The sequence below is a fragment of the Coenobita brevimanus genome, chromosome 44 (genome assembly GCF_032717465.1).
Source record: "Coenobita brevimanus isolate Jiangsu-jjx chromosome 44, ASM3271746v2, whole genome shotgun sequence".
Taxonomy (NCBI): domain Eukaryota; kingdom Metazoa; phylum Arthropoda; class Malacostraca; order Decapoda; family Coenobitidae; genus Coenobita; species Coenobita brevimanus.
The window spans coordinates 49318036-49342049 of record NC_136997.1 but is presented as its reverse complement, the minus strand read 5'-3'; the positions used below and the strand labels follow the sequence as shown (position 1 = coordinate 49342049).

Here is a 24014-nt window from a genome sequence, read left to right as displayed (position 1 = left end):
CCCTTGGACTTTTTCCTCTGCTCCCAACTGCTTCACTCTTTTCCCTCTCTCTTGAATACTCCTCTGATGCCTGCCATTTTGACTGCTGTGCTTTGGCCCCTGAGAGTGTACCTTCCCTCAATCTTGCCCCATGGACTTGTGAATTTTGGACTACAGTTTCTTTCACACCTATTCCATGAAAATCAGCCTCTTGCACATTCGCTTCCAACACTCTCAAGTTACGCCAACCTGTGCCATGTCGTCTTGAATCTTGGTTATAAGTATGTTTTTGGGGCCCTTCCACCCTTGGTTCTTGCACCCTGTCTTCTGAGACTCCAACATCTCTCACTCCTGCAGTTCGCACCCTTGACTTTTGGACTTCTGTCACTCTGATCCCTGTCTCTCTAGACTGTGTCCCAACCACTTCAGTTTCTACGTCCTCTGCATCACTTAATCCTGTAACTATTATCCCAAACTCCGCTACTTCAGCCTGACTTATCTCTCCACTTTCTTCAGGTATAATTTGATGCCTTAGATCCGCTTCCCTATGACCCCTTATTCCAGATTCTAATATATCTGCCTCCCTTACTCCTGCATTTATTAGCCTCAATTCATGTACCTCAGCCTGACCACCCACTCCACTTTCTTCAGATAAATAATGATGCCCTAGATCCACTTCTCTACAATCCCTCACTCCAACTTTTCTTCTCACACTCACAGTCCTTTTACCAGGGAGTCTGCCCACCATATCACTGTGTGTGGCAGATTTCCAGACATGGCTGGCATGAGTATAGAGTGAGGAGTTGTCTGGGGGATCTAGCGGCAAAATGGGAATGGGTGAGAGGTTCTGACTGGGAGACTCCACCACACTTAGTATATCTGGAAGTGCTCGCCTGCCAGAGATGCGGTGCTGTGGGTGTAGGGGTGGATGTAAAAGTAAGGGCAGGGGAAGGTTTGGGTATGTCATGGTGTCAAGATAACCAACTTGAGAGAGCACATCGTGGCTGCCAGTTCCTCAGTGTGTGGATTGTGGAGATGTGACCAATCAATAACGATGTATTAGTGGCATAACTACAGGGCTATAGAGATACGAGGCAGAGTATGGTAGCCAGGTGGAGTTGGGGGGGTAAGAAGGTGAGGGTCTGGAGGTAGTGGGATTGGTAGTGATACTGAAGGGGGGTTTGGTGGTTGTAATGAGGGTTTGGAGGTGATACTGATGGGGGGATTGATATTTGTAATGGAGGCTTTGTGGTGCAGTGTTGGAGGTTTGGTGGTGGCAATGGTTGGAGTTTTGTGGAGGTAAAAGAGTGTGGGTTTGGAGGTAATAGGAAGTCTGGTGGTGATATTGGTGGATCTGATGAAAGTGGCGGGGTCTGGAAGTAAATGACTAGAGTTGGGGAATTTTGATAAGGATTTGGTGGATGACTTAATGGCTCAGTCAGTTTAAAAGTGGTCTCATGTTCAAATAATATTTTGATGTGGGTTTGCATTCCACTGCCTGCCACTTGGTTGGTGAAATGGACATTCAAGCTAACATCTGTCCTCACCACTCAAATAACCACAGCTACACTGTACCAGTGTCTACATTCACCATCTTCTGTTTCATAATGTGTGTCCGCAATCACTATCATCTGTTTCATCATGTGTGTCTGTCCTACCCTCTTCCTGACTCTATGAGTTTGGATTTTATTTGGTGCAGCAGGCTTCAGCACACTTTTTCTCATCTGGCAAAGCTACCTATTCGCTTCCAACTCACTTGATAGCCAAGTGTGGTCATCTAGGAGGGCTGATGTGACTAGTAACCAAAAAACTCATTTCTATCTTCTTCACTAAGTGTATATGACCACAAATTAGTATTCAAGATATGGGAGTGGCTCAGTTCCATTAGGTGAAAACAAACCAACTACTGTAACCGAGAAAACTCATTCCTACCTTATGGGGGCTGGTGACAGGGGCTTATGGGGGCTGGTGACAGGGGCTTATGGGGGCTGGTGGCAGGGGCTTATGGGGGCTGGTGGCAGGGGTTTATGGGAGGGTGGTGACAGGGACTTATGGGGGCTGGTGACAGAGGCTTATGGGGACTGGTGGCAAGGGCTTATGGGGGCTGATGACAGGGACTTATTGGGGGTTTATGGAGGCTGATGGTAGAGATTAATGGGAGATTGGTGGCAGGGGCTGATGACAGAGATTTCTTGAAGGCTATTGGTAGGGGTGGTTGCAGGAGATGGTGGCAGGGGCTGGTGACATGGGGCAGTGGGGGGACTGACAGGCAGGGTTTATGGGAGGGTGGAAGCAGAGGACTAATGGGTGACTGTTGGCAGGGACTGGTGGCAGAGGGTGGGGTCAGGATACTCGTGAAGGAGTGTGACTACAGGGTACTGGTGGCAGAATGGCATTGGCAAGGGGCTGGTGGCAGGGTGGCACTGGCAAGGGGCTGGTGGCAGGGTGGTGTTGACAAGAGGATGGTGGCCAGGTGATGCTGGCAGAGGACTGGTAGCAGGGTGGTGTTGGTAGAGGACTAGTGGCTGGATGGTATTGGTAGGAGGCTGATGACAGGATGGTGCTGGCAGGGGGGATGGGAAACTGTACCCCTCACACCATCGCTTCACCCCCAGTCACTTCTCTAACACGAACAGAATTCCTCGTGACTCAGTATTTTGTCTGGCTGTTTCAAGTACGGCGCTAGTACGGCTTAAAAACCAATCTTCATTTCATTGTGATTCTGTGGCTGTCTCTGATCACTGCACAAGTCAAATAATGTTTCACCATATTCACTATTTCATACAATGCATACTTTACGTCCGTCTCTTAAAAAAATAAAACATCGTGCTAGGACAAACGAATAAAAATGAACATATTGCAAGGACCGTGTTTTCACTCTCACCATATTCACTAATTTATTATACTTTCACCACTTTCACTATTTTACACACCTTATGTTTAAAACTTATCTATCTCCGAAAAAGGACCGATTTGTTTCAGCATATTTACTCTTATATATCTACTGTCTGTTCATCAGCAGAAATAATTACAAACTGGCTACCACACGAGTCAAAATAAAGAAAACATTATCGAGTGTAATGATGGTATTCTCGTGGAAGTAGAAGGCTCCCTAATACTTCTTCCGGGTCCTAAAGTTACCACAGTTACCAAGTTACCATAATCCTTCTCCATTCCCACACCCCTTCTTCCTTTCTCCCCTTCCCTCTCTTTAGTTTCATACCTTTTGTCTTTCGTTCTCCTCTTTTCTTCCTCATCTTTTCTCTCTCTCTCTCTCTCTCTCTCTCTCTCTCTCTCTCTCCCGTCCCCCCATCTCTCTCTGTAAAAATATCCCACAATCCTTCCAAGTCGGAATCTGTGTATGTGTGTGTGTGTGTGTATGTGTGTGTGTGTGTGTGTGTGTGTGTGTGTGTGTGTGTGTGTGTGTGTGTGTGTGTGTGTGTGTGTGTGTGTGTGTGTGTGTGTGTGTGTGTGTGTCTGTCTGTCTCTCTCTCTCTCTCTCTCTCTCTCTCTCTCTCTCTCTCTCTCTCTCGACGCTTGGCCATCCATTGCAACCAAGTATAGTGATATGATTCTTCCCTCCCTCCCTCTCCTTCCTAGCTCTTTCTTCCTCTCTCGTCTCTCTCTTTCCCTCCCTAATCTCTCCCCTCTGCACTCCTCTCCCGCATCGTTTCTACCTTTCTTCCCTCCCCTCCTCTCCTTCTCTCTCCCGGTATTTTGAACTGGAAGCATGATCATCCAGTACAACCAAATATAGTGCTTTCCAGGCGCAATATAACGGTGAGACAACCTTGTACATTCACAGTCGTATTTTTCTAACATGTTTTCCTAAGGACCACCATCCACTCAACGTAGTGCTGCCTTCTTCTTTCTTAGTTTTTATCATTCTTTTTCTGTGCCTGTCCTCCTCTCTTCCTACTTCTCCCATCTTTCCTGTCACTTCTTATTGCTTTTCTTTCCTTTACAGGTGGCTTTACACTGAGTGACAAGCCAAATGGTTTCCTGTAAGCCAAGAAACCTTTTACAACGCTGGATGGTAACCACATAACCAAACTATACGTGCTCCCTACGTGTCAGCAAGTGGGTTGGTGGAGGGTTAGTGCCCCTCCCCGTAAAACAAATAATTCGAAGTCAAATGGCCACCTCTTACGGGATTATGGCGTCTGGCAATAGATAGATAGCTCTCCTAAGCGATTTATTTTACTTATTACACCTTATTCTCCTCTTCTGTGTTATATAAATCCTCCCAATACGGCCATACTCTACATAAATATCGTACAATAAGGACATTAACCAGCCATATCCAAAAATAAATCGCTAAGGAGGTGTTTGGGTGCTTCCTTTGTCTTAGAAGTCTCCCTGGTACCTGATAAGCTGTTATATTTTTTTACGTATTATTCTTCAGCTAATTCTATAGTTCGTTCACTCTAACTTGGCGGGAATTTTCGCCCTTTTGCATATGTTATTTTATGTGGGAGAGAATAAGACAGTTCTTCGGTTCTCCGCCCTTTTTATAACTTTGTGTGTGTGTGTGTGTGTGTGTGTGTGTGTGTGTGTGTGTGTAGCATCATATTCTACTGTTAATCTCTGTCCTAACTCAGCACTGTAGACGGAGGACGCAAAGTTTACGCCTAAAAGAATATTGTATGTAACCTATGCCACTGATGTCGACATAAAAAAAAGACATGTCGATATATAAAAAGGGACACAAATAATACACACGAGAGAATATGAAGGAGAAATAATCAAAATAAATCTACAAGAAAGATGTTACGGAAAGCCTCCTAGACGCTCAAGTTCGAATTTTTGTCAGTTTTTAAAAGCCTTTCTACCACATCGTTAAGGATTTATTTTGCATATTATACCTTACTATTAACCTGTAACTTATTCAAATACTTTCATATAAAAACATAAGAAAATATTATAGCGTCACAGAAACCAAAATAAACTTGCAAAAAGATGTATTATAAATTTGGGAAAGATAAAGAGAATGCAAAGCTCAATCTCGGAAAATGTTTAGGCGTTTTCTCTTCCGCCGTATTCTCGTTCGCATGGGTGATTTCCCCGCACGTCTTCCTCGGCGATTCATTTAGTATATTACAGGTTAATATTGTCTTGTACGCCAATTATAACTCTGTAGAATATCGGTGCATCATTATTAAATACAAGGGGACTGGACAGGTTCCCAGGATAATTTAAACATATTACTGGCCACTTTTATGCCTCTTGGTTCTTCTGTGCTCATATCCTTCTTACACCAAGGACAAACTAAAATTCCTCCAGAGATATTTCAGTCTTGAGTAAGGATCCTTGGGTTTAAGGGCCATATAAGATGCATTGTAAGCTTCGTAGCTTATCGTTTTATTATCGTCATAGGTTGCATCAGTACATACAAGAAGGAGAATGAGGTGTAAGCTGCAGAATAAATCGCTGAAGAAGAAGTGTTAGGAAGACTGCAAAGCCACTCGTAATATGAACCTAAAGTGGCTTATTCCCTGACCAGTGGTACTTGTCCGAGCAACCCTGGTACCAACTTGGTGTGGATGCAAGATATTAGGCCCGTCCACACGAGCGGGCAATGCCTGACGGCCACTGCCCGCTGAGCGTATATCCCTCGCTTCTTTAGCAGTGTTACCAGATCGAGCAGTTTCTGGTGGCCATTGGTCACTACCGGGCACACTTGTTTTGTTGTCCACACGGCAAGCATTGCCTCAACAACGGGCAAGGGTGTTATAAATAGTTTGCCAGTGGTTTCCCTGCTTATGATGTCATCTACGCTCGTGCCCGCCAGCCACCTTCTAAATGTGTGAATTGGAATGTGATTTGATATCAGTGTTTGCCCGTCGGGCACTGCCCGCTCGTGTGGACGGGATCTTAGGAACAAAAATGGGACATTACTTTCGAAACGCAAATAATATTCTTTCTTATTACTGCTACTGCCAGACGATTTTACTTAGCTTACAGGTGCAACGATTATTATTATTATTATTATATTATTATTATCATTATTATTATTATTAATATTATTATTATTATTATTATCATTATTGGGGGAAGCAGCCTAGGTATATAGATAGATAGATAGATTAATATTATTATTATTATTATTATTCGAGTACATTTTCTTGTTGCTGCTTCACGGTACTGTTGTCAATGGAGACAGCCTTAACCCTATCAATGTGTGATGTTTCCCCAGTATGAAATATAAATGACCTCGAAGGAACGATAATGGTGTAAATAAAAAGGAAAATAAATCTAAAACTGGGCGTTGAGATGTAGGTAATGGTCTCCGGGAAGTAACTTAGAGCAAATATAGTGGGAATCATTCGTAAAAATAAAATACAACAGCAGTGCGTCATAGGTAGTAATAAAATAGTACGGAGCCACGAATTCCACAAAAATATTCTGCGGTCGGTGCCCCTCCCCCTCTCCCTCTCTCTCTCTCACACACGCACACACACACACACACACACACACACTGTAAATACACTCAACTTTCCAGGCTCCTTTCTCTCTTTCTCTCTCTCGTACACACACACACACACACACACACACACACACACACACACACACACACACACACACACACACACACACACACACACTGTAAATACACTCCAACTCGCCAGGCTCCTCTGTCTGTCTGTCTGTCTGTCTGTCTCTCTCTCTCTCTCAAATCTAACAAGCAGCATGACATTCACAAAGCCTCCAGAATGAAGCACAAAACGACCAGGAAGTGGAGAGACAGAGAGAGAGAGAGAGAGAGAGAGAGAGAGAGAGAGAGAGAGAGAGAGAGAGAGAGAGAGAGAGAGAGAGAGAAAGTACACCATAATCATAATGCAGTAATAAAGAGTAATTCATCATCATCATCATCATCAACAACATAACCCGACTGACTGATAATGACAATGTTTGATAGAGATCGATAATTCTGACTATCACTCCCTCTGTGTGTGTGTGTGTGTGTGTGCATCAGAACAAGGAAGTAGTGTTGAGAGCCCCGTAATCCGGTAAGAATACGGTCCATTATGAGGAACCGGGCGGGAGATAAGCAGTGAAGCACATCGCCCACCACACACCCCGCCATCACGCACTGTTTACCTCTCGCCAGTGTTGCCAGGTCGGTGGGTGCTGTTGGCGCCCAATCCATCCCGAAAACGCGCCCAAAAAGCGCAGACAGCAAAATGAGACACACACACACACACACACACACACCTCTCCTCCATCAATCTTGGGAGTGGTGAGAGCCAGTTATTGTCATTCTTCTCTATTATTAACCCGTAGAGGTGTGTGTGTGTGTGTGTGTGTGTGTGTGTGTGTTGGTATAGTGTTCCTCCTCGTAACATAGGGTTTGGGTGGAGTCACCCCCTCCCTACACTATTGCCATGTTTCCTAACCCTACGATGTATAACGCCTGTGGTTTGTGTAGTAGGAATGATACATAAACATAACTCATACTAATATAACTGTAATGAAAGTGCTGACATGTATCAAGGAAGAATAAAACTATTCTGCATACTATATTATACGATAATAGAGAAACGTGGCATAAAAATTTGGCAGTGTTGCTCTAAAAATATTCTAATTATTATTTACTTCCCCAACACTTCTAACATTGCTAATTAATTTAGCAAGTATAATTGCAAGAAAATTTGAAGGGATAAAAGTGGGAAGAGGCGATCCTTTCATAATTAAAATAAATATATCAAACAGCTCTGGGGTGGCAGCACTCACGCGACACGTGTTTGTGTGTACGCTGTGGGAGGTCACCAACCCCCTACAGGATTTAGGCCTATTGGGGAAACCTCTATAAAAAAAACGCGCCGTGACTTTTACCTTCAAGGGTGGTGCGGAAATAAAGTCAAAATTATAATCCATACATAAAAATGGAAGTAAAAAACCATGGATGACACATAACAAAATCTAGCGAGAGAGAGAGAGAGAGAGAGAGAGAGAGAGAGAGAGAGAGAGAGAGAGAGAAATAATAATAATAATAATAATAATAATAAAACTTTATTTCCACTAAACAGTGGGTATTCTTATACATTATACAGTAGTACAGCATACAGTATGAAAGTTCTATACACAATATAATACAAGTTGATACATATGGTGGAGAATAGTGACAGAGAGGTAAATGGTTTAAAAGGTGTGGGGACACTTAGGTTAAAAATAGATCAATTAAGGGATTTAGGAACGAAGGCAGTGGGAAGGATTAAGACAGATGGGATTGTAAGATTAGGGAGTTTGAGCAATAGGGTAGAATGTATGCTCTCAATAAAAGTATAGCAATTATCAACGGCTAATTATTATACAGGTGTTGATGGTGGGGGTCTATATTTATAGGAGGTGTTGGTGGTGGAGGTATAGCGGGTGTTGTTGATGGGGGTGTTGTTGGGGGTAGGGGTATAGGGGGTGTTGGTGGCAGGGGTATAGGGGGTATTAGAAAAACGGAGATCACAAGAGGGAAACAGTGTCAAGGTCATCGCTGATGGAGAGGTCAGCTCGGAAACGTGGCAACAGTGCAGGGAGGGGATGACTCCACCAAAACCCTACGTTTCGATCTGTCAGACTATAGTAGTAGTTGTAGTAGGTGGCGGTCGAAAAGTCAGACCAGAGGAGTGGGGTCAGGTGAGAGAGGGTCAGACGGCTGCGCCTGTGAAACATTTGCAAGGAGGTGGTAATTGCTCTCCGGGGAGGGGTAATGAGTGGAGACAGTGAACTTTAATCTGGATGAGAGAGAGAGAGAGAAAGGATAATATAGAAGGTATGGAGTGGCAGATGGGGCAGAGGGAGAGCTTTGCGTCGTCAGTAATTATGGGATCAGGGTTGGATGGGCAGGCTTGGTAAAGGGTGTGAGTCGTTCAGACAAAGAGGTAGATGTAGGGGAGGAACAGGGTGGTCATTATGACTCTGGTGCTAATTGTACTACACATAAGTGATGGACATTAGCGCTGTAGTAGCAACGTATAGGGATGGACTTATATTCGTTCGATAATGCACAGTGAAGAATGACAAAAATGATACATTGATATTCAGAACTTTTCATATGAAGAGAGACTAAGACTAAATTTACACTCACTAGAAAGGCGTAGCCTTGAGCCTTGAGGATTCAGGATTAAAACAAAAGGCTAACACACACACACACACACACACACACACACACACACACACACACACACTCACTTGGGGTCATGGAAAGGCAGATCAGGTAGAGATGCTAATTGGCTGGGGCTTCACAATGCGTTTGGGGAGTGGCAGGGCAAGGAGTACTGAGTCATACGAGTATTAGTACATCAGGCATACGTTGTGTCTTCTTACTTTTTTTCTTATTTTGATGAACATCGTATCCACACAAAATCGTCCAAAAAGCTCTCAGTCATTTCAAAAAGCGCCCAAAAAAGCGCAACGCGCAGCCGTTCAAATTTAAGCGCAAACCATCTTCCAAAGTCGCCCAATCTGGCGCGAAACGCGCGCACCTGGCAACCCTGCCTCTCGCATTCGATCGCGGAAGTGGCCAACGCAACAGGCCCTCAGAACCACCAACCCGGGGATTCATTCGTCTCTGATTGTCAAGTTTTATGATCATTTCTTATTGTTACTCGTCACGCCATAATTCTTCGATCCTAGTAGCATTAAAAAAAAAAAAAAAATAATCGTATTTTAGTTACTCCTTGAACTTCGGTGAATTTTCCTTTCATCTGTTCTATAAACTTCTCACTCGATCACAGAAAATGGAAACACTACACACCCTCAGTGCCACTAACACACGAAGGATCTTTCATCCGTCAAGGTGGATTTTCTTTTCGTACAGTAGAAACAGTCATCATCTTCACCATACTTAGTTTTCCGCATCTACTACTTGAATATGATCCTATATACTCCTCTGATACACTGAAACCACCTTTTTCTTTTCTCACTTTCGTACCCCATCCCATCCAATTACCCAACACTACACGGGGTATCCAAGCAGCATCCTCCCCCCTCCACCCAACACCATAAGTCACAAACACACACATAAACACACAACCACCACAGCTAACCAAAACCTCCAGCCAAACAGCCTCCTTCATGTACCACCTCCAGACATACATCCCTCAGAAACTATCCTACCCAGAGAGACAGGAGTACACCCAGCCAGACAGCGATGCGGCCACCACCCTCCCTGCCACAACACCAACACCAAATGCACCTCACAGACAATCCACTAAGCCCACACTGATACGCATCCCCCCAAACCGACACCCACTTACTACCCACACGCACCACACTATCACAACACCGACAGTCCTTCAACATAAGCTCAACAAAAGACTTCTGGGAGCGACCAGTGAAAGTCGGCAATTCCATGCGGTCCACTGGGTTCACACCGAGATGAGACTGGGATTGCAACAACAACAAAAACAACAACAACAACAACAAGCCATCAATAAGCAGGTGACGCAATGTTCAGACAGGATTCTTTTCAATAATAATCCCTTCTCAGTTTAGTAAATTTATCAGTTAAAAGACTACTATTATTGATACTGCACTCATATCAACTTTAATTTGGTCTCTCTCTCTCTCTCTCTCTCTCTCTCTCTCTCTCTCTCTCTCTCTTCATTCTGTTGTCCCCTTTCTCTCTCCCCCCTCACTCTGCTGTCCTCCTCATCTCTCTTCATTCTTTCCTCACTCCTTCTCCCTTCATTCTACTATCCTCTTCCTTTCTCTCTCAATCTGTATCCTCCTCCTCTTTCCCTTCATTCTGTTTTCCTCTTTCTCCCTCCCCTCAGGCTGTTTTTTCTCTCCCTCTCCCCTCATTCTTTTCTCCTGTATCTCTCTTCCTTCACTGCTTCCTCTCTTCCTCTCCCCTCACTCTACTGTCTTTCTCCTCTCCCCTTACTGCCTCCTCTCTCCTTCCCCTCATTCCCTTGTCTCCCTTCTCTCTCTCTCCCCTCATTCTATTCTCCCTTTCTCTCTCTCCCTCCATTCTGTTTCCTATTTCCTCCTCACTTCCTTTTATTTCTCATTTTATTACATGGGGACGGTAAGGAGTATAATCACCATCCCTCAGTGTCATCTCTCTCCCTCCCCCTCTCTCTCTCTCTCATAAGCAACACGAAAGCCCTTATAATATTTTTTTCCTCTGTTCAAAATTACGACTAAAATAAGCTACACTGATTCAACCATTTTTTTTATTCCCATCACAACAACAAGAAACATCGCTATTTTTATCGTTTTTCGTTCAACATAAAGACGCTGGGTTATCATCCCTAAACTTTTCGCTCATAACCAAGTCGAAGGTACACTCTTATAACCACTAGTTTTTCTTTCTTTCGTTCAAAATTACAGACGTAGGCACTCTGACAATTTCTTTTTTCCTTTCAATCAAAATCAGCATCCAAATGAACTCAATATTCTTCCTTTCATTTAAAATCATAGCAACACAAATGAGCTAAATTCTTCTTTTCAATCAACACAATCTTCCCGACAAAAAACACCACATTTTGTTTATATTTACACTTTCAAAATAAAACACAATCGAGTATTCGTTTTAATGCAGCGGAAATCTTAGTCCTTATGCAGCTCATTTCCCGTACCTCAATGTCATAATAAGACAATACTAAGCCTCGACATCCTTTCCACAGCACTTCTTCGTGACGAGCATCGTATCCTAGTGTTACAGCTCAGCATGCAAGGCGGAGAGACGTCAGTTTTACGCTTAGTTAGGTTTAATTTCGGGTTACATTCACGACACTGGGACGCTTAATCACAAACCCAAATTCCGTAACTAGAATATGTTTCTACAGGAAAGACAGGGAAAGAAATGTACACAATTTCCCTCGTCTCCTGTGCTTCATGAAATACCAATATCTACGCTACCAGGAAATACAATGGCAAGTTATTCACGATCATCTCTACATCGAAACTGGTATTTATTTTCGTAAGGAGGAATGGGGGAAAAACTTGAGAATTTTCCCATATATCTTGCGCTTCCTGTAGAGACAAATCTATGCTATACTCTCTTTAACTTGGCCCAGATTTTCGCCCTTTTGCTGCTTATTTCACGTAGCTCAGTGGCAGAATAAGACAATACTACGGGTCTACATCCTTCCCATAGCACTTCTTCGCGACTAAAACCGTATTCTAATGTTAATCTATTATTATAACTCAGCATTCAAGATGGAAAGATGGCAAATTTAGGCCACGTTAGAGTAAATGGAGTATGGGAGTGAAAATAATCGCAGGATCTCCAGCGAATCTCGGCTTTGGGATCACAGATGGTGAATGATGCACGGTTGAGTTGCGAGTGAGGCAGACAGAGAGAATAGCCCCACCCCCTGCTCTCTCTCATCCCCCAGAATCCTCCCCCTCCCTCTCTCTTTCTTCCTTCCCCTCTTCCCTCGCCACTTCCTTCCCCTCTCTACCCCTTCGCCCCTCCCCTTCTCCCCCGTCTTTTCCTTCTCTCCTTCCTCCTCTTTTCTTTCTTTTGGTTTCCTGTCTTCTTTCGACCCCTTACTCCTCTCTTCCCTTCCTTCCTTCCTTCTCGTTCCTCCCTCATCCCCCTCCCCCTCTCCTCACCTTACCACGTTCCTTTCCTCCCTCCCCCTCTTCCCTCCCCCTTCCCCTCTCCCCCTCCATCCTTCCTTCCTCCTTCTCATGCAGTCCATTCTTCCCCTCAGTGCTATTCAAAGACGCTAGACACATTCATCTTATTTACATCGTCCTTCAATCTCTCCTTTATTCTCCATCTCAGTCTCTCCCTCCTTCTCTCCACCTTCATTTTCCATCGCTTTTTCTTCCCTCCTTCATTCTGTACCTCCGTTTTTCTCCTTTCTTCCATCCATCTCTCTATCTCCATTATCTATTTATTTTCTCTGTCCTTCCGCCTTCCTTCTCCTTCATTTCCCATCCCAGTTTCTCCTCCCTTCCTTCCGTTCTTCTACCTTCATTTTTTATATTTTTCCTTCCTTCCTTCCTTCCCTCTTTCATTTTGTTTATTTTTCTCTTTCTTCCCTTCTCCTTTCTTCCACTTCCATTTTCTATACATTTCCTTCCTTCCTTCCCTGCATCATTTCCCAGCTCAGTTTCTCTTCCTTCCTTCTATCTCTATTTCCTGTCTTCATTATCTCTTCCTTCCTCCTTCCTTCCTGCCCTCCTTCCTTCCTTCCTTCCTTCCTTCCTTCCTTCCTGCCCTCCTTCCTTCCTTCCTTCCTGCCCTCCTTCCTTCCTTCCTTCCTGCCCTCCTTCCTTCCTTCCTTCCTGCCCTCCTTCCTTCCTTCCTTCCTGCCCTCTTTCCTTCCTTCCTTCCTTCCTCCTTCCTTCCTTCCTTCCTTCCTGCCCTCCTTCCTTCCTTCCTTCTTCCTTCCTTCCTTCATCTTCTATTTTTGTCTCAGTTTCTTCCTTCAGCCTCTTTATTAATTTTCTATCTCAATTTCCTCTTTTTCTTTCTCCCTACCCTCCCTCCACTTTAATTTTCTCTCTTCTTATGTTTCTCCTTCCATCCACACAAATTTATTCCTCTCTCTCTCTCTCTCTTAGTAATTTATTTTACTTTTCATCAACGTCTCCATTATTATTATTATTATTATTATTATTATTATTATCATTATTATTATTATTATCATTATTATTATTATTATTATTCATGCTGTATCTCTTCCATACCATATTACGCCATTCTCCTGTATGTAACCTTTCTTTAACATCAACAAAAATTGCATAGGTAACACAGAAAAAGAAACTGGGATGGCAAATGTAAACTAAATCGCTGACCGACAGATGTTATGGAACCTAAACAAAGAGAATCCCGTTAAATAACTAAGGGATTGTGGTAATTTCATCAACTACGCAACTTCTTCCACACAATTGCACATTCTCTCTCTCTCTCTCTCTCTCTCTCTCTCTCTCTCTCTCACACACAATTTCACAAACTGAATTACCATATTTTCTGTCAGACCTGATTCTCTGTCTGTCCGTCTGTCTGTCTGTCTCTCTCTCTCTCTCTCTCTCTCTCTCTCTCTCTGTCTCTCTCTCTCTTTCTCACACACACACACACACACACACACACACACACACACACATACACACACACACACACACATACACACACACACACACACACACACACACACACACACACACACACACACACACATACTGAATTACCATATTGTCTGTCAGCCCTGATTCTCTCTCTCTCTCTCTCTCTCTCTCACACACACACACACACACACACACACACACACACACACACATACTGAATTACCATATTGTCTGTCAGCCCTGATTCTCTCTCTCTCCCTCTCTCTCTCTCTCTCTCTCACACACACACACACACACACACACACACACACACACACACACACACACACACCAACCCTACCTGTGAATACCTCATTACTCAACAGCTGCACAGTCTACATTCCTTCATATCATCCTCTTCCTCAATTATAATCTTTTTTTCCTTCTTCCCTGTCCCTCACACCACCATATCCTGCATGTTCGGGGGCAATTTTTTTGAGTTTCGCCAAAATTAAGTTATAATAAAAATCAATATACTTTTTTAACTCAAACATGGCCTGGATTTTCGTCCTTTTGCAGCTTATTTCACGTAGCTCATTGACAGAAAAAAAGGCTACTACGGTTCTACACCCTTTCCACAGCACTTCTTCGTGACTAGCCTCGTATTCAAGTGCTCATCTATTTATACAGCACTGAAGCTGGGCAGATGGCAATTTTAGGCCTAGTTAGTGTAAAAACGATATTGGAATAAATAATTTTCTAACTCAATTAAAAAAATAAATAAATGCTAGTCCGTTGGGATGGTGTCGAGTGTAACAATTTTTTTATATGTCTAAAAACGATGTATAAATAATAAAAAAAAGAATTATAGATTTTACATAATTTTGGGAAACAGTTGATGGAGTGCTGATAATCTTTTTATGGGTGTGTATGGTGTAAGGATGTGTTTGTAAGCTGTGTGCAAGTGTTGTGTAAGTGTAATCGGTGTGTGTGTGTGTGTGTGTGTGTGTGTGTGTGTGTGTGTGTGTGTGTGTGTGTGTGTGTGTGTGTGTGTGTGTGTGTGTGTGTGTGTGTGTGTGTGTGTGTGCGGTGTGATGCGCTCCACAGCCTCCGGTATGTGGACTGCCTCTTCCGCCACACACACACACACACACACACACACACACACACACACACACACACACAGGTATAAGAAGATGGGGCACAACTAGCATGACTCAATCCTTAAAAATACCTTATAATTACTTAGGTAAGAACCGATGATTACTACACACACACACACACACACACACACACACACACACACACACACACACACACACCATTCAAACAGCTTACTAACACATACGCACACATACACATCTACAAAAACACACCAACAACTTTTTACACACATCGACACAAACTCAATATAATTAAAAAAAAAATAACAATCTTTCCATAACAAGGACAACAAAGACTCCATTACAACCAAAGATAAAACACAAAACACATTAAAACAAACACTCACTACAAACACCAGCTGAATAAAATCATCTGTCAGTAGCATTTCATCATCGAGGTAAAATTGTTTGTTTACAATACATACTCATATTCCTATCTTGGCTTATTCAGCTGAGTCACAGAAGCTTGCTAGTGATAATAGTGCCTCCTATACCTCTTTCTTCGTCGTAAATCAAGCAAAAATCAAAGAAACATTGGTTAATAATGCTTCCTTTACCTCTTTCGTGGCCGCAAATCTAGTAAAGATCAAAGACATATTGATTAATAATGCTTCTTTTACCTCGTTCACGGTCGCAAATCGAGATAAAAACAAGGAAACATTGGTTAATAATGCTTCCTTTACCTCTTTCACGGTCGCAAATCTAGTAATCAAAGAAACATTGGTTAATAGTGCTTCCTTTACCTCTTTCGTGGCCGCAAATCTAGTAAAAATCAAAGAAATATTGGTTAATAATGCTTCTTTTACCTCTTTCGTGGCCGCAAATCTAGTAAAAATCAAAGACATATTGGTTAATAATGCTTCTTTTACCTCGTTCACGGTCGCAAATCGATAAAAAAAAAAAAATGGTTAATAATGCTTCCTTTACCTCTTTCAAGGTCGCAATTCTGGTAACAATCAAGGAAACAATGAACGATTCTATATGCAGTTCGGTGAATCATGGGAGGCAGTCTTCCTAACGCTACCACCAACCCATTCAAATTTTTCAAAACTCTAGCATTCCAAACCCGCCCAAACCGGACGATTTTATTCAGCTGATAGCGAGTCACGGCTGCCAATAAAAGATAAAATAAACTAAAGCGAATATAATTGTCCTGGTGATTTATAAACATGAAGAAAAAAGACCAGAAAGAAGAAATACCGTAGTTTGAATTATACAAACAGAAGATAATTCGCTGGCAACATCATAACTTCATTACACTAAATTTCTCTCTCTCTCTCTCTCTCTCTCTCTCTCTCTTTTAACTTGTGTAATTAGAAAGTAAATGGGTCTATGTGGTCTGTAAATCTCTCTCTCTCTCTCTCTCTCTCTCTCTCTCTGAATGATGTATTATCCTTTGTTAGACAATGTTGCTACCTGACAAATTCTGTGTGTGTGTGTGTGTGTGTGTGTGTGTGCAGAATTGCAGTCATATTCCCAATAGTCATGCTCTTAACTCTTTACAAGACTCTTTCGTACACACTACACCAACTATATCTATCCTTATCTGTCTATCTATCTATCTATCTATCTATCTACAGTATCTATGCCTGTCTGTCTGCCTGTATCTCTGTCTGTCAATGTAACTATTTGTCTGTCTGTCTGGATGTCCGTCTGACTATCTATCAATTCATCTATCTATATTATCTATCTATCTGTCTATCTATCTCTCTATCTATCTGTCTTTATCTATCTATCCATCTATCTATTTGTCTATCTATCTATTTATCAATCACTTACATCTATCTGTCTCTTTACTGATCCATTTATCTATCTATCTATCTATCTATCCGTCTATCTATCCACCTATCTATCAATCACTTATAACTGTGTACCTGTACCTTCATTTATCTATCTATCGACCCACCATCTATCTATCTACCTACTTATCCCACACCTATGTCTATTCATCTACCTCGTCTCAATCTATCTATCTAACTCTATCTATCTCAACCCATCTCTTATAAAACTAATCATTACCCAGCTATTATCTATTTTTATCCATTCAACTTCCTATCTATCCATTTATTCACCTATATCTATCTATCGGTCTATTACACACACACACACACACACACACACACACACACACACACACACACACACACACATACATACACACACACACAAACACACACACACACACACACACACACAAAGAGCCAGCACAAAGAACATAACACTTCCTACCATAAATCTCTCTCTCTCTCTCTCTCTCTCTCTCTCTCTCTCACACACACACACACACACACACACACACACACACACACAATGACACTCATCCATGGGCAATACACTTAGGCTTAATAACACTTCAACTTCTCAAAGCTCACAAAATCAAATGGACTTTAAAGCTACAGACCATACTGTTATTCTTCACTGAATATCTATCTATCTATCTATCTATATTGATGGGTAGATAGACTGATAGATAAAAAAGTTACCCTGACGTGAACATACGAGTATATAAAAAAATAACCATTAACCTTCAGCGAATATCCTTGCAAGATGGGAGTCACACAACAAGCAATACATTTTTGACTCACAGCCTTCACATTCCTTCATTCTTTACCACACTATCTATCTATTTCCAGATACCTTAATCCCACAGGGGGTGGCCACACACTAATCACCTCCATGTCACTCTGTCCCCTGCCATTGTGCTGCCATCACTCCACCTCACATCCCTTCCTCATTCACCCTTTCTATCGCATATTATAAACTCTTTTCATCACTCTCTCACTCTGCATTTGCTGTCCAAGGCCATAAATTGTGGTCAAATCTCTGTTCTTTTTTGCCATTAAGTCTACAATCAGTTACAGAAACTTGCCTATTAAATTCCACCGCAACTTATATAGCAAAGTTTACATTTAGCCTATATTATAGTACCAACACTAACTGTATAGGAAATTCTGGAACTATGATAGGCATTTTATGAGGGCTGTCTGAAGCATTATTATATGCCATTTCAAATGTTCTCTATTTTTGCAGCCAGTTAGTGTTTTCCTAATATGGAATCTATCTATCTACAGTCAGACATCTTAATCCTTAAAGGTATGACCACAAATTAACTGCCACCATATCACCCTGTCCTTTGCCATCAGGCTCCCCTTCCTCCAACTTACACCACACTCACTCATAATCCTCTCCATCCCACCCTCTACTTCATTCCCAAACTCCTTCTCCTCTCCCCTCTACCTAAGTCACATATATTCTCTTAGTCAATCTATCCGTCTAACTCTCTGCATTTCATTAAACCATCAGAAAGCATTCGTGCTAGCTACTGAAAATCCGTAGCATCTCCTTACCTGTTTATCTCTGTGTATGTAATATTATTACTGTCTAGAAACTTTTTGTGCAAGCTATGTCTGTGGAACTGATTCTCTGTGATGTTTTTTATTTTTTTTCTTCTTCTTTTATCCATACAAAATTATTTGGGTAAGGAGACTCTGTTCATACTGGATGGAGAAAGACACACCCTTTTTCAACTCCTTCACCAATTGGGTACTCTAAGCTGACTGAAATAACTTTGTAAGTAGCATGAACAAACTTTGAAAGATGTCATGCCTTGTGTTTTAGAAACGACAACCTCACAATTTTCAGAGTCTGTGCCCTTGAGCTCTTGATGTGATGCACTCTACTATTGTGAGGTGCTGGAGAGATGGCACCAATATAACTGGGCACCTCTGTCACCCAATTACTTCCTATCCTCCAAAAGGAGGAGGAAGGACTGAAGGGGAGGAGCAACTTTACCCTGCAGTCCACCATGCTCATATTCTGATGAGCCTTGAGCCAAAAACAACTACTACTATTGTACTTAGCATCATTATTTTTCTAATTAACACAATATATAATGTTATTCTTCAATATGAGGATGTCCTTTTATTTTTTGGACAGAGGACACATCTTGTTGTGAAGGGGTTCAGTATATAATCCCCACAGACTGAAAGCTTCCTCCTATACTGTACCCACAGTTGTCATCTGGTGGTACAGTACTACCGAATTAATAAAGACATTGTTGAACCGAAGGTGTTAATATCATGTTGGTACAAAACAAAATATGAAGTTCAACACTCACTCATGAACTCCTGGACTCGGTTGTTCTGTGGCTCTGACTCTGCGATAGATTTCCTCAGTCGCGTCAGGTCATCTTTCAGCTTTGCATTTTCCATCTCAAGTTCCTGTAGCTGAAGGATGAAAAAAGGGGACATAGTTAGAAGGGGTTGATGGGGAAGAAATGGAGCTGGGGAAGAAAGCAGTGGGGGGAAGAGAAGGGAATGTTGGGCAGAGAAGGGGGGAAGAAGGAGTGGGGGGGAAGTGGGAGTGGGAGGGAAGACATGGGGGTGAGGGAGGAGAACGAGGGAAGAGGGGATGAGGGAGGAGAATAAGGGAAGAGGGGATGAAGGGGGGAGGGTGAATGGGGTGAGGGATAGCAGTGGAGCAGTCAAGAGGAAGGAAGACACAAGACCACACAGCGAAGAATGGGATCGGAGGAGGGAAGAGAAGAGGGCACAATTAGGAGGATGGTGAGGGAGGGCCTGATGCCGTATTGGAAAATGAAAAGCATATGGGAGATGTATGCTGAAATGAGACACGTATGTTGGCTAAAAAAGGTAACACTAAGTTAAATGAAGAGAATTCAAAGAGAGGACAGAGAAAGGAGAAAACTATATTTAAGGATAAAAGAAAGTGAGATGGAATGACAACCTGGTAAGATAACTGAAAAGAAAAAAAGGTGAAAATAATGAGCATACACATACAGAGAAAGGTTAAGGTAAAATCCAGGATTGAACAACATGCTATATAGGTAAGATTTTACATAAGAGTAGTAACAATCAAAGAGACAATGATCCTTGATAATAATGTCTTGAAAAAGCTATCTACTCACAGCTACCAGCACTTGAGTACCTAGCAACATCAGTCCATTAAAAAGGCTGTAGAAATGAAGTAACAAGTCATTATTACCATTATTAAGCTGAAAAATTAGCATCAGTTAATGGTAAGCATCATGCACATTACTGCATTTGAAGAAGAAAGCTGGGTGTGAAAAAAAAAAAAAAATCAATATAGCAGACTAAGTCTGCTAGGGTGATGGGAAGGAGACCTTGTCTCATTAGGGTAAAACTCCAATATATCCATTCTCGTGTATCTCCTCAAAATCTACCAACTATAGTCCAGTCATATATAATGCACAGATGTCATCCCTAACACCTGCCCTGCTCTAAGTGTTATGTGTAGCACAAATAAAACATATTAGGGAATAAATTACTTCTGTTTCATCCTCAAGCCCAAAGTCCCCCTTCTGACTCTTTAATTCATCACCCCTATAATTGCCCTCCAGTTAACAAAATGCTACCAAACACCACCGTTAACTGTCAGAATGCTCATTCTGTGACTGCAGCCTGGCAAAATGAAAATAATTCCCTCCTCGTATGAGTCTCTCTCCCAGACCCACCCAGCCACCACCCTCTCTGTGCCCAAAACTCATGTCATGCAGCTGATTGCTTGCTAGATCCCACAATAAAAACAATGCAAAAGGTGATACAGTATACTGTGCCAAAATCAGGTTATAAAACATGAAAAACAAATGACTGGAGGAAAGGAAGGACTTAGGGAGAGGTGCACAGTAGTTTCTGATGTCACTCTGAGCAGCATACATCACAGCTGGAAGAGACTCACTTGCTCACTCACTAGCCAGTGTCAACACTCAAAAAGTGCTGAGCATTGTGTATTGTGCTGTATGCACTGAGGCTGAATTTGGTGTGTTTTACTGTCACACTTCGTGTTCTATCATACGATAATTTTTTCTAAAGTTCTGCTAGTTACATGTTGCATTCTAGATGTATGGCATGTTATATGTGACTGGATTGTACTTTATTCCCTGTTTCCCCACACTCTGCCTCTCCTACCCTGATAAGCTCTTGTGCATGCTGAGGGTCATCCGTGGGTGAAGCAGAAGACTCCAAGTGGTCAACTTTCCTGGACAGGGTTCTCCTCTCCTTCTCCAGCTCCCTCACTTTGTTTTGCAGCTGAAGGACAAGTGTGATGTCCTCCACTGGCTGTTATGGATGTCAGCCAGGAAGAATAGTATTCAGTCACCATGCAGCCATGGGAAAGATGGGAGTGATAGGTTAGGTTTCTTGATGGTTAGTTCAGAATGCAGTCAGTACCCATTTAAAGATGGTTATTTAAAATTGTTTCATTGTTAAGGTAAAGATAATTTTTTTTTTTTTTTCCCTCTATTTAAAGCTGCTTTGACTTATGAAATGGCAGGCTTAAGGACAAAACCATTTATATACTGGTTCTAACAGGGTACTACTTGCAGCAGCAGCATCATGCCCTTAGAGCCCCAAACCGAGTTTTATCCTCAAACCTGTCAGTTTATTGGTCTTGAATTTAAGTTCTTGAAGCCTCTGGATGGCTCACTATGAGAACAACACATACCCTGAGAGGACCAATATTTACTGGTTCTATGGATGTATTGCTATTTCTGGCAAAGCCCCCCTGTGGGACCAGTATACTGAGTGTTTTTTTGTGTTTTTATCCCCTCAGTCAAGAACCAGAAATATTCTCAATTAAAGCTGCTTCATTTTGAACATAGCAGTTTGTCTGCAAACATCACAGACCTCAAATGGGGGCTGACTGTAACAAGAATCTAGAAAAAAAAACTTCTCCAAGTGTATACAAGAAACCAACACACCTTGAAAAACAGTGCAACACCTTTCAGTGGCCAAGAGAATCAAGTGTTAGTAAAGTTAGTACCAGAGCCTTACACCCTAAAGAAAACTGCCCATTAGTAAGCAATGCCATGCTGCTACACTCTAAACACCATATACAGTACAGTACAGTATACTGCAATTACTTCATTTAAAATTTATGATTTCCTTGTCATTTTTCGGTACTACAGAATGCTTTTCAAAAGTTATAAGTTATAAATAATGGAAGTCAAATGGATGACAGCAGATATTCATAAGTTTAAAAAATAATGAACATTCACAGTATATGGCACTATCCCTTTCATGCATAAGGAAATAAGGCACATACTACAGGCTGCTGCACACTGATATCCTAATGGCTTTAAAAGAAATATACCTGGTACATTACAACTGCCACTCACCATTACTTTTTACGCCTACAAGCACCTGCAAAACTGTATTCCTAAACCACACCTAACATAGATGAGATTTATAATACATCCTCATTGTAAGTTGCTTATTCAATGTTCCTTTTAGCTATGATATCCACAAAGTCCACATCCTATTACAGAAAAATTGCTTACTAATGTTTCATTGCTACCTATAAATATGATCTGCCAGCTTCCCTAGTTTAAAAGTATCAACTGGTGCTGGAGAGGGATGCATTCATGTAGTGTCATCAATATAAATGAGCAACTCCTCTGCCCAGGTATAAAAATGCTCAACTTCCTCTCTGTTCCTCAAAAAGAGAATGATGGACTGCAGGATAAGGGCAATTTCAGCCTGTAGACAACTGGATTCACATATCAAATGAGCATGGGGTGACAACTGCTACCACCACAGTATTAAGCTTATGGGAACATATCAATGATCTACAGTGATGATTCCCTGTAATCAATGAGACAAGAACTTGCAGAATGGCACCCAATTACCCACATTCAGCCTTGGACAGAGGAGAGGAACCAAACATACACCAGTAACAAACCAATGACCATACAGCTCTTCCTACTATGGTTCCTTTTATACTACTAGTATCAGCCTCTCCAAAACTGACAGAAATCTACAGCAGCAAATATTCAACACTGATATCTCTCAGTTAAATTTTTTGGTAATCGCTTAATAAAACAAGATAAGCTACAGTGCACTACTTTAAATATCTTTTAATGCCTTTTCCACACTTTCAACCCCTTTACTGACATCTTGCACACAAATATATAAATCAAAATACTGGCTGAAGAATAATATAGGCAGAACTTTTCTGTCTTTCTTACCTTCATTCTTTCCTCTTCCTTCTGTCTATGGGTGACACTACACTGAGTGACAAGTCAAATGGCTTCCTGTACACCAGGAAACCATTTACTAAGCTGGGTGGTAACCATATAGCCAAATTATGGCACTTGGTGGTTCAGTGGGTAATTAAGGTGCTCCATTCGGACTGAGCCTGGGCAAGTTTATATCCAAGGGGTGGTTGGGATTTATTACTCACATAATGCCACTCAGGGATGAGAAAGGCTGGTCACTCTCATCTTAAATGTCAGGACCAACTTGCCTAGCCCTGGGCTCCTACACTCCTCATGGGGCAACACACCATTGGATGATGAATGAATGAATCTACATCACATACACTCTCACAACTCAGAATGTACGCTGAAGAATGACATATGCAGAACACTTTCCATACTTTCAGTCCCTCTGCAAGTACCTACATCTCATACAAATTGCAAGCCATAGTTTTTCTTCAACCTTTACCCCTATCCCTGGCCAAAAGCAAGACAATGCTAGGGTTTTACACTGAACAAAGATATACTGTTAGAACTGTATTATGGAACTCCCTCAGGCTGCATGAGTACTAGCAGCAACTCTAGATGTTTCTTGAAGGGTCTAGTACAGCTCTGAACTACCATCTTAAAATGGAAAAAAATCCTTCTATCTGGATGAACAAAACCATACAGTTAGTACTCTATTTCCAGCTTTCTTAGATTGCACGAGTAATAGTGTGATCATCAACTGTTCCTTGTACAGCCTAGCAAAGCTCCAACCTACCATCTTATATTGTATAATGAACCTTCACTTGGTCGAGCAATGACATACTGTTAGTACTGTATTTTGGAACTTCTTCTTCAACTGCCTGAGT

At 41.9% G+C, this 24014-nt stretch overlaps 1 protein-coding gene across 1 annotated transcript in view; it reads right to left on the bottom strand.

The window, feature by feature from the left end:
- The window catches only part of didum (dilute class unconventional myosin), a 144723-nt gene that overhangs the window by 22883 nt on the left and 97826 nt on the right, over positions 1 to 24014 (bottom strand). The window contains exons 27-28 of the mRNA XM_080271147.1: positions 21095 to 21244; positions 19264 to 19372 (exon numbers count right to left, since the gene is read on the bottom strand). Of these exons, the coding sequence (XP_080127273.1) occupies positions 19264 to 19372; positions 21095 to 21244 (259 nt within the window). The remainder of the gene's footprint in view (positions 1 to 19263; positions 19373 to 21094; positions 21245 to 24014) is intronic.